Source organism: Neofelis nebulosa, chromosome 16 (assembly GCF_028018385.1).
Source record: "Neofelis nebulosa isolate mNeoNeb1 chromosome 16, mNeoNeb1.pri, whole genome shotgun sequence".
Taxonomy (NCBI): Eukaryota; Metazoa; Chordata; class Mammalia; order Carnivora; family Felidae; genus Neofelis; species Neofelis nebulosa.
This window is the reverse complement of record NC_080797.1, coordinates 14,925,523-14,936,233: the sequence shown is the minus strand read 5'-3', so window position 1 is coordinate 14,936,233 and position 10,711 is coordinate 14,925,523. Positions and strand designations below refer to the sequence as shown.

The window sequence follows — 10,711 nt, the reverse complement described above, 5'->3', positions numbered from 1 at the left end:
GAACCCCCAAATAGCACCACTCCCTGGGGGTACCATCCAGCCACCTGACAGCGGGTTGGCTAATCAGGACCCCTTCCATCATGAGGCAGGGACTTGTCCCCACTGGAATGGACACTTCCTCTGGATACGGATCTGCCTTCCCGCCTATAGTGCTTTGGCCAGAGCAGCGCCAGTGTGCACTTGGAGGCTGGCCATCACGGTGCCCGCACAGCACCTGCTTGTGACCCAGGAAGTCATTTCACAGAAGGAAGTGAGGCCCGTGCTGTGGGATTGCTCACCCTAGGTGCCCACTGCCCACGAGCCACTGGGCTGGCCCATTGCAGACTCGGGTACAGGACTGATGAAGTTTTGGGGTGATGGGTTCAGAGCTGACAGCCAAGAAAGAATCCTTGAAGACGTCTCTGGAGCAAAAAAAAAGTGAATTTAGTAAGGCACACGGGGACAGGGCCCGTGGGTAGAAGGAGCTGCGCTGGGGTTGTGAAGAGTGACTGGTTTATATACTATGGACTTGGGGGAGGTGAAGTCAAAAGGGAAGCTTCCAAAGAGACTTTCATATGCTAAAGACGCACTGATCACTGGAGGCCCAGCTACTGACAAGCTAAGGTGGTTTTTCCCTGTAGCAAAGTATTAACTTCACACAGTAGGGAGTTCTGGACTTTAGAGGATTGCCCTTTTTTATGTGATTGTATTAAGATATTTATAAACTGATGGAGACCCCTAACAGGTTAACCGTTTGTTTTCTGTCTCTGTCCTTTCCTTTGTCCTTGGGCAGCCAGGAGTGCCTGGGAAATAATCACACTTATCCCACCTTGGGGGGCGGGGTAATGCTAGCTGGGACCTGGCCCTCAGCGCGCCTTATGCTCCCTCATCAGGATCATCCGGGGAGACTGATCGGGGCTGGGTGCTGTCCTATCAGACCCCGTGTACCCTCCTCCGAACGCCGGAAAGACGCAGGTGGGAACCAGGGATGCAGGGGTCAGTGGCTCCCTGCAAATCCTCTTCAGGGGGTTTACCCCCAACGGCCGGAGGCTTCTGCAGGGTGGGGGGACACAGAACCAGGAGTTGAGACGGCCGTGTTGGGCAACAGCCACCGGTCGCGGGGCCGCGGGGCCGCGTGGACATGTACTGCCCAGGTAGCGTCTCCATGGGCACCTGTAAGCCCACAGGTTGTACATAACATCACTAAACGCAGCATTTTGTGGTCGGCACCAGCCAGGGGGCGGGGGGAGACTGTCCACCGGTTACCGGGAAGGATCCCACCTAACCCGAGACTGGAATTTTCAGTCTTCGTTTGCAATGCTGGGGGACATTCTGGAAGCGCACGTGAAATGCATCATTTAGGGCTGCCGAGGCCCTGCCCGCAGTGTCACCGTGCCATCGTCGCCAAGGCGTGCGGGGGCGGATTCGAACCCGGGGCCCGCCTTCGGCTCGCCCGCACACGTTTCGCCTTCTGCGGCGCCTGGCCCTGCGCGGCCGCCGTAGGGGGCGGGGCCGGGGTACGGAGGCCGGGAGGGCGGCGGCGGGCGGGGCCGCGGGCCGGGGCGCCATGGGCAACCTGTTCGGCCGCAAGAAGCAGAGCCGGGTCACAGAGCAAGACAAGGCCGTCCTGGTGAGAGCCGGGCCCCCCGGCGACGGCGGGGAGACTGAGGCAGGGCTGCGGCCACGGGAGGGCCTGCGCCCGCCCCCCCCCCCCCCCCACGCTGGGCGGGCTTCTCGCAGCCGCGTCGCAGCGCCGGACCGCAGGCTGCCGGCGACCGGCGCGGGGACTAGACGGGGCCGCGGTTTCGGGGGGCGGCGCCGAGTGTCGCGCTGAGTCGTGGTCACACCTGGTGTCCCGGCGAGCGCGCGCTCGCAGGTGGCAGGTCCCGAGTCCCACGTTCCGGGCCGCCCCGCCGTGTGGCCGGCGCCGGGGCGCCGAGCGAGGGTGATGGGCTCGTCTGCCACCGCCCCACGCCGCTGTTTCCGGGGAGCTCTGGGAGAAAGCTCGTTTGCGTGGAAAGAATTGTATGATACGTTAAGGGGAAAGGCACGTCCAGAGGAATCCAGTTTTGCAAGGAGAAAAACGTACCAGGAAGGAGGTGGTGCAAAATTTGAGCAGAGTTTACCTTTGCTTGCTTCGCAAAAATTTCTGCAGCAAAAATGCATTAATTTGTGCTAAGAGAGAAACAAATTCAAATGACAGATTCCCCCCACCCCTTGGCTTCAGAAACCGTGTTATAAACGGTTCTTAACTGAAGTTCCCCACGTGGAGAGGAAACAGGCACGTTTGCCACTAGAGAAAATGTGAGCGGCGTTGGGTGCTGAATGGGAAGAGGGGCACAGGCACTAGGGAGGCAGGGGTCAGGCCCTGGCAGAGAGCTGAAGCCCCCAAGGTGATTCTCTTCAAGGAGTCGCCTTTGGGTTTCTCTTCCAGACTTTTCTACTTGCCAGGGATTGTTTGGTGGGTCCCCACTGTAACAACGCGGTCTGCACACAATAAAACAAATTACTGCCTAGGATGAAAAGCTGAGCTGAGAAACTCCATGCCCCAGTGTGCTGTCCGTCCTGTGACCCTCCACGGATACCCCTTAGGAAGTTTACAAAGGGGGCAGCCTGGCCACACCTGCTGCGTTTAGCTGTCTTCCACACTTTGTACTCAACCAGCTTGGATAATGGCCCGAAGGGCAGGGGCGGGGCGGGGGCTCAGCTCCTGGGGAGGAACAGCGGCCAGGGCTGAGGAGGCTGGGCACGCAGGCTGGCCCCGGTGTGTCTGAGCCGTGGGAGCAGGATAGGGGGTGCCTTGCACTGCAGCCAGGAGAAGGCGTGCAGCCGTCACCCAGCCTGCCCCTCAGGCCACCCGGTGCACCGGGCAGGCGCTAGAGAGAACGTGCTGTGGAGGGGCCGTGAGAGGTCCCTGCAGACACGTCTACACTAGAGGATGATGTCTCAGTATACCGAGTCTTCAAGGTGTGCCTGCCCCTTGCCGTAGTTCAGTCACAGCAACGGATCCTAAAGATAGAATCGCACGTATGAGAAACGCCCTGTCCTGCAGGCGCTCGCCACAGCGTCATCATTTCAGGTGAAATTTGGAAGAAATGGGAAAGGCCTGAGAAAAGGCAGAATTACCTGACGCGTAAACGGCCGTGCTTCCTCTCTGGGACAGTACGTGGGGGTCCCGGGTGCTTGGCAAGGTCAAGCAAACACTTCACCCAAACACGCCGTCTGTGTGTCCACTCGGACACGGTGATAAGTGACGAGCAGGGCAGCTGGACACGTGAAGGACGCGTCCGAGGCCGGGAGGGGAGGCCCCCAACCCTCGCTGTGGCTGGGTGCGACGGTGGCTCTCGGGTGCACTTCTGTGTCGTCTCTGAACCTCTGAGGCACTGGTGACACTCTCCGACCTGCCCCAGGGCACGCACAGTGATGGCTGCTGCCATCACTTTGAGTGATGTCACTTTGAGAGCGGACACTCCACCTTGGCGCTGCGGACACGTCGGGGGGGGGGGGGGATTCACTGTCTGTGCCAGGGCCACCCTGGGCACGGCAGGATGTAAGCGGTGTCCCCGGCCTCTACCCACTGACGCCAGCAGCAGCACCCCCCAGTTCCGACAGCCGCAGGGGTCTCCAGAAGTGCCCGAGGGGGCAGGCTTGTCCCCACAGAGAACTGGGGGGCGGGGGGCGGGGGGGGCGGCTTCCAGGCCGGCCTAGCCAGGTGCCAGCACGGGCACCGTGTGGACCCAGGCCTGCTCTTCCGCAGCAACTGAAGCAGCAGCGGGATAAGCTGAGGCAGTACCAGAAGAGGATCACCCAACAGCTGGAGAGGGAGCGGGAGATCGCCAGGCAGCTCCTGCGGGACGGGAGGAAGGAGTGAGTGGGGCCCGGGGCAGGCCGTGCGAGAGGGGGCGTCAGCCCCCTGTTGGCCTAGAGCAGGGGGGTGGGCGAGGCCAGGGGGGCGGCCGGGTCACCGCCCGGGCGCCCTCTGCAGACGCGCCAAGCTGCTGCTCAAGAAGAAGCGGTACCAGGAGCAGCTTCTGGACAAGACGGAGAACCAGGTCGCCAGCCTGGAAACAATGGTAGGCCGGCGGGTGGCAGGGAGGCGGGGGGGGGGGGGGGGGGGGGGGGGAAGGCGGGCCCCCCCGACCGCCCGGTCCGCTCGGCTTCCGCCCCAGGTCCAGAACATCGAGTTCGCCCAGATTGAGGTGAAGGTGGTCGAAGGGCTGCAGATCGGAAATGAGTGTCTGAAGAAGGTGCACCAGGTGGGTCCTTGGCGGCCTGGGGCAGAGAGGACGGCAGGACGAGGGGGGTGGGGCTCGTTCCTGAGGCCGCGCCTGCGCCCGGGCCACTGGCGAAGAGGCGTTTGTGCTGGCTGGGAGCGTGGGCAAGCCAGTGGCTCTCGGGAGAGGGTGCCCGTGTCGGTGGCAAGACCAGCTCGGGGCGCCGACGACAGAGCGGGTCCACGTGCTCAGGTGAGGGTCCGGTGAGGGTGCGTGAGGGGTGTGTGAACTAACTGGAGGCCTTCCCGGAGGAGGTTAACACGGCCCCGCCACAGGAAGCGGCCCAGGGGCGGGTGGCCAAAGAAGAGGTGCGGCCCGGAGAGACCCCGGGCCACCGGAGAGGTGACCGGCGGATGTCTCCGCGGCTGCCCGGCTGCCCCGGCGGTCCGCGGTGTGCCCCTGCCCCACAAGTCAGCGTGCTGCTTCGAACCCAGAAGGAATCGAGTCAGGTTTTACTGGTTTTCACCTGGACCTGCGCGGGCTGGTGGGGGAGCCCGAGGGTCTGGGGCAACGGGCCAGCGGAAATCTGGGCGGTGCAGCGGCGCTTCTGAAAAGACAGGTCCATCGCCCCCGGAGCCCCCGTGGGCGGGCCCAGCCTACAGCAGAAACGACCAGAGCCACGTGGCGTCGGCTCGGCCGGGCTTGTGCCCTGCCGCTCCAGGGGGCCGTAACGCAAGGGGCTGTTACACGCCTCGCTGACCAGAGTCCCGACCGACTAGGTGATGTCCTTAGAAGAAGTCGAGCGGATACTGGAGGAGACCCAGGAGGCCGTGGAGTACCAGCGGGTGGGTGTTGCTGGGCCAGCGGGGACCACCTTCCTCCTGCACCCGCCACCTGCACGAACCCCCAGCCACCCTCCAGAGCCGTGACTTCCGCGCTTCGGGTGCTCACCTCCTCTCAAGTGAGGGGGGCCTGGAGCGACGGGCTGTCTCCTTCCTCCACAAGGGGCTGCTGCACCCTCTGCCCCAGCCTGGCCACGGTCCTCACCTCCCCTCCTCCCTTTACAGCAAATAGATGAGCTGCTGTCAGGAAGCTTCACTCAGGAGGATGAAGACACCATCCTGGAGGAGCTGAATGCAATCACCCAGGTGAGAGGACCCCCCACGCTGAGCACGATCTCCCAGGTGATAGAACACCCCAGGACTGAGCATAATCACCCAGGTGAGAGGAGCCCCGGGACTGAGCGGTCACTCAGGTGACAGGGCCCCCAGGACCCGAGCATGATCACCCAGGTGAGAGGAGCCCCGGGACTGAGCGCAGTCACTCAGGTGACAGGACCCCCAGGACTGAGCATGATCACTCAGGTGACAGGGCCCCCAGGACCGAGCACGATCTCTCTGGTGACAGGACTCGCAGAAGACCTCTGCCCCGTGTGATCGTTGGCCTTGGACGGGCACCTTTATTGGGCTTCACAGGAGCACACAATCCTGGCTTTGCAAGTGGTGTTCCCTCCTAAAATAAGTCGAATTTGTGTTAAACTGAGGTGGTTCTTATCTGCCCGGTGACAGCAGGGAGAGCCCGGCCTGGAGAGAACATTCCCCGGGTTGTCCCCCCGAGAGTGTTGCAGGCGGCTGAGCAGGCAGTGCCTGTATGGCACCTCTCACCCGCCGTGGCCAGGTCCCTCCCTGCGGAGCCCCGGGCCCGCCTCCCTCTACCAGGCGGCCTTGCCACGCGCAGGCCCCGTGGTGTGTGCCTGCTCCCCGATGGGGACGCCTCTGTCTCTGGGCCATGGCTTCGGGACGGCCCTAGCCTGTGCCCACCAGCCTGCCACTCCCTGCACCTGCGGAACGAGTTAGCGTCTCTGCTCTCTGCCCTCTGGTGTCCCACGTGCACCTGCGTCCTGACGTCCTTCCTCCCGAGGACCCAGGTGCCCCCGAAGCAGCCAGGGAAGCCAGCTGGGAGGTGAACTGCCACGTGTTGTCCGAGAGGCAGCCCAGCGCCTCTGGGCCGGCCATGCTGCCACAGAGCCGCCCCTTCCACCCGGGTGGGCACAGGGTTCAAAGCCCCCGGCCCTGCATGGCCAGAGTGTGACCCGGGATCTCTAGGGAAGCCCCAAGTGAGTCAAGTCTCGGATGCCGGAGACCGAGGAGGAGGCGCTCTGGAACTTTGCACAGCGGGGCTCTTGTTTAGATGGTCTCACCGCCTCTCCCTCTGCTTCTTGCAGGAGCAGCTAGACCTCCCCGAGGTTCCTTCAGAGCCTCTCCCCGAGAAGAAACCAGGTACGCTTCTTGTTCTGTCCTGTGGAGGACCTGTGTTCTAGAACGAAGCGAAATGCCCCGGCCGCAGGGTCCCGTCCTTCCGCTCGGTGGAAGTTGGTTCCTGCCCCCCCAGCTGGGTGGGTGAGGGGCACAGGCCTGCTTGGGGGTCGGGCCCGGTTTCTGGCGGGGAGGGGGTGAGCCTTGAAAGAGCCGAACCCCTTCAGAGAGGCGTGTCCCGCAGGCAGAGCTGGGGAAAGGCCGGGTCCACCCCAGAACCAGCCATCCTCTACGTAGCACAGCCCTGTGGCCCTGTGCCCCGCCGGGGCCCCGGTGGCTGGTGGGCCCTCCGCGTTTCTTTCTGCCCCTCCCCGTCCCTCCCCCTCGCGGGGCTCCTGAGTGCTTGCGACGGGCTGCTGCGGTCGAGGTCCCCACCCTCAGCCCCGCACACAGCCCCTGGGACCTGGCTCCTTGCCGCCTTCCTTCTCCTCTGGGAGTTTCTGCCCGTGGGGTCTTCTGCACCCGACAAACACCTCTTTCTTTCCTCTACAGAGAAAGCCCCCACCAAGGCCAGGCCCCAGCAGGTGGACATGGTTGCAGCCTCATAACGTGGCCTCCTTGGCCTGGGACTGGCGGGGACTCCCCAGAGACCGGGGCCCACAGGGTTTGGTGCGCGGCCCGACCTGACGGGCTCCCAGGAGGCCGGCGCCAGGCCAGGCCGGTCGGGTGCTGACGAAGCAGAGTGTGGCGAACACAGGGCTAGACGCCAGGCTGACTCCGCAGAGCGTTTCCCTGGCGCCGCAGGCTTGCTCTCCTTTCTGGATTCAATGGCAACATCCGCACCCTCCGGCCAAACAGCTTCTGAGGCTGTGGTTCCCACGCGGCCACAGGCAGGCCCGTCACTCCTGGTGCTGGCCACACTCCCGTCCCCGGCCCCTCGAGGCTCCACCGGCCACCTTCTCCCCAGCTCCCTGTCTCTGGAAGGCGCGTCAAACCTAGCTTCTTTCCCTTCCCTTTTTCACTTCCTGCTGCTCCTGCCAGCTGGCGGGCAGCTTCCTGACCTGCCCAGTTTCCGTGTCGGTTCGGGGGCGGAAAGCTCCCCTCTTCTGTGTCGGCGTTTGGGGGCGTTGGACCGGAAGGGGCGCATCCCTGCTGGACTGACAGCTGCAGGAGCCCCGACCGAGCTTCTTCACCTGGGGGCCTGTGTGCAGAGGCTCGGCCCGCTGCAAAGGGATGTTTCCGGAGAGCCAGAGGCCTTGCTGGGGTTCCCGGAGGTGCTGACGGGCCTGCTCTGGTGGGTGTGGCCCCCATTGTCTGGGACTCCGCGCAGCTTGGGCTCGGGAACCTGCCAGAGACCCAGGACTCTGCGACCCGCCACCCCTGAGCCGTCAGCCGCCAGGCACGCGCTTGGAGGCTGGAAACGGCTTCCCTAGTTAACGGTTCGTTTTGGTATCGGACAATCCTGACAACGTTTCACTCCCAACAAGGGGGGAGCCCCAAACGGGTCAGCCCCGTATTAAAATTGATGCCTGCATGGTCTCTGGCCTCATGGAGTGGGGTCTGTGGGGGTACCTGGGTGGGTTAAAGTGTGGCTCCTCTCCTCTAGGGTCCCTGGAACACGGCCCCCTGACCCTCACGGGGATTCACTCGAGAGCACCTGCCTGGAGGCTGGGGACACAGGGACAGGTGGAGGCCTTCACTGTGCCAGGCTGTGGGCAGAAGGCAGGCCGGGGCTCCAGCACTGGGGGTGCCCTGTGCTCCGGCCACCACCTCCGGGCAGCTGCCTGTAGAAGGGACACTGGCGGCCTCGTTCCCCAGGGCCAAGCTCAGGCCCCTCAAAGTGAGGGAGGGCGGTCAGTTGGGCAGCTCCAGGAGGGGGCTGGTTTAGAGTCCCGGTACCCAGGTGGGAAGCCACAGGCCCCAGGGAGCCAGCAGGCAACGGCAAGGAATAGATGGATGGGGGTGTCCCACGTAAGGGGCTTCCCTGCCCTTCACAGAGGGCTCAGTGATGGGACGCAGGCAAGTTGCCAGGGGGTTGGCAGGAGTTTTAGGTGTAATGCACGCCTCAGCCAGGAGGGGGCTCTCTGCCAATTGGGGGGATTTGGCAGGAAACTGGCATTGCCATTCCCAGTCTGGCTGCAGGGCCCCACCCATTTGTTTTTGGTGACACGGCCGCCTGTCCCCAAGACTGCACAAGGGTCCTGAGGGCAGTTCTGATAGACAAGGAGGAGCAGGCTGCCTTTCCATCCGGCGATCCTGTCCCACTGCAGCTGCCAGTCTGAGGGCGTGGAGGGAACGGATGGCCTGGTTGGGGGGAGACACAGACTCCCACCAGCGGGGTGGACCCCTTTCCTTTCCCTCTGCTCTCCAGGACCCCAGAGCTCGGGCTTGTCTGTGAAGCCTGACCTTTCCAGTGCACGGACTGGCCTCCCTGATGGTCTCACCGCTGGGGCTGCCCAGTGGGATGTCAGGGCTCTGACTGCCCTCCTGGCGAACGCCTGGACAGCCTGCCCAGGTCTGCTCGCCCCACTGCCCGGGCACCCCCTGCTCCCTGGGATGGGACACAGCCACCGTCCCACAGCAGCACGGGCGAGGGGCACCTTCCTCTCCTGAAACAACAACCTAGAAATCGGAGAGGAGGGACCTTGTCCTCTCTCACTGTCTGAGAAGTTCGATCCTGCCTACCACTCAATCACTCTCTTTCTTTTTACACGTTTATCTTGTTCACCAAGGGAGGTTTTGCCCCCAAACCCCACATGACCTTGAGCTGCCTCCTGGGCTCTGCCCTCGGAGGTTGCCAGCCCCGTGTGTGTGTGCATATAAGGGTCGAGGGTGGCCCCCCTTGATAGGATGAAACCCACATTGATCCTGCCCTGTCCTAAAACACCAGCCCCGTGAGCCTGACCCAACTCCGTTCTAATCTAAGGACATAGGACCCACGAATGTTACAGACGATGTTGAGTTCCAGCCCTCGTGGCCGAGCCGGTTTCCTACCCAAGATCAGTGGGCGCTGGGAAAACAGGTGGGAGAGGCTTATGGAGGACAGGACAGGGTGCCATCCGGCCAGAGAAGACTGCCTGGGCAGCTGGCATGTGCCTGGGATAAGAATGGGTGGGCAGGGAGGAAAGGACCAGCCACTGGGACCACTTCAATTGGATGCGCGTTTGTCCCCAGTACAGGCAGCAGGGGAAATAGATAAAAGCAGAGAATGGGGGGCTGGGGTGGGGGCATCCAGTGTGGGATGGGGGGTGCCTGGGATGGGTGAGGGCGCCCTGGCCCAGCTGTGTGCCCTGCCCTGGGGAGGCATTCGCCTCATCCCCACCTATGGCCAGCCCGTAGGGTCTCCCTGCAACCCTGCCCATCCCACAGGGAGAGTTTGGGGACATTGGGCAGAGGGTCAGGCATCGTGACAACACGGGCTTCTGGCGGTGCCAGCTCCTCTCCGTCGTCGCTCATCAGCTGCGCCCCAAACTCGGGAGGGAGACCTTGCCGCCCCGTCCATGTTTGCACGCACAAGAACCCTGGGAGCACTGGCCGCCGGAGGCCGGCAGGACCCGTGGTCTGAACCAGCCAGGTTAACGGGCTGCTAAAACAAAGCTCCACATTCCCCAGAGGACTGAGCCGGAGTCTACACGACATGGCAGCCAAGGTGCCGAGTTTACAACCCCAAGTCCCTCTATGTACAAAGAATTATGGGAACGTGAGCACTTTCCAAGGGAAGGACGATCAACAGATGCCAGCTCTGAAATCCAGGTGGTGGAATTATCAGAAGAACGTGTGAAAGCAATTATAACTATGTCACAGAAGGTAAAGTTGAACACGCTGGAAACAGATGGAAAGATCTCAGCTGAGGAGCAGGGAGTATACAAAAGAACAAAATGCAAATTTCAGAACTGAGAAATCTAAACAATTACTCAACAGCCTCTAGAGCAGATAGGAGGCCTCCGAGGGAAGATGGGGCCAGAAGATGGGCCAACAGAAACCATCCAGTCTGGAGAAGAGACGGAAGTTTGGGGGCAAGCCTGCCCCTCGGGGACACGTGTGACAAGATCAGAAAGTCCAACATTGTGTTAGACCCCAAGAGAGAGAGAAGAAACAGGGCAGGGAAAACAACGTTTTGAAGAAAGACTGGCTGAAAATTTCTCACGTTTAGGGAAAGACTAATGTACAGATTCAGGAAATGCAGCGACCCCCAAACAGGGAAAATCCAAAGAAACCCATGTCTGGACAGGTCATAATTAAACTGTTAAAGGCAAAGAAAGA

At 62.4% G+C, this 10,711-nt stretch overlaps 1 protein-coding gene across 2 annotated transcripts; it reads left to right on the top strand.

Moving 5' to 3' along the window:
• The first annotated feature begins 1,477 nt into the window (after window positions 1-1,477).
• Window positions 1,478-7,987, top strand: CHMP6 (charged multivesicular body protein 6). 2 transcript variants are annotated; one of them, XM_058703950.1, is made up of 8 exons: window positions 1,478-1,609; window positions 3,737-3,846; window positions 3,965-4,052; window positions 4,149-4,235; window positions 4,973-5,038; window positions 5,261-5,341; window positions 6,418-6,472; window positions 7,001-7,987. In XM_058703950.1, exons 1-8 carry the CDS (start codon window positions 1,547-1,549, stop codon window positions 7,054-7,056), a joined length of 606 nt encoding a protein of 201 aa, XP_058559933.1. In that variant the 5' UTR covers window positions 1,478-1,546; the 3' UTR covers window positions 7,057-7,987. The 2 variants fall into 2 exon arrangements, with proteins under 2 accessions (XP_058559933.1, XP_058559932.1); XM_058703949.1 differs by lacking the exon at window positions 7,001-7,987 and having other exon boundaries at window positions 5,261-5,414; window positions 5,486-6,472.
• The last annotated feature ends 2,724 nt before the right edge of the window (window positions 7,988-10,711 follow it).

Coding starts and splice junctions, on each gene's coding strand:
- CHMP6 (XM_058703949.1), top strand. CDS start 1,547: ATGGGCAACCTGTTCGGCCGCAAGAAGCAGAGCCGGGTCACAGAGCAA. Junction 4,053..4,148: donor TCGCCAGCCTGGAAACAATG/GTAGGCCGGCGG, acceptor CTTCCGCCCCAG/GTCCAGAACATCGAGTTCGC. Junction 4,236..4,972: donor GTCTGAAGAAGGTGCACCAG/GTGGGTCCTTGG, acceptor CCGACCGACTAG/GTGATGTCCTTAGAAGAAGT.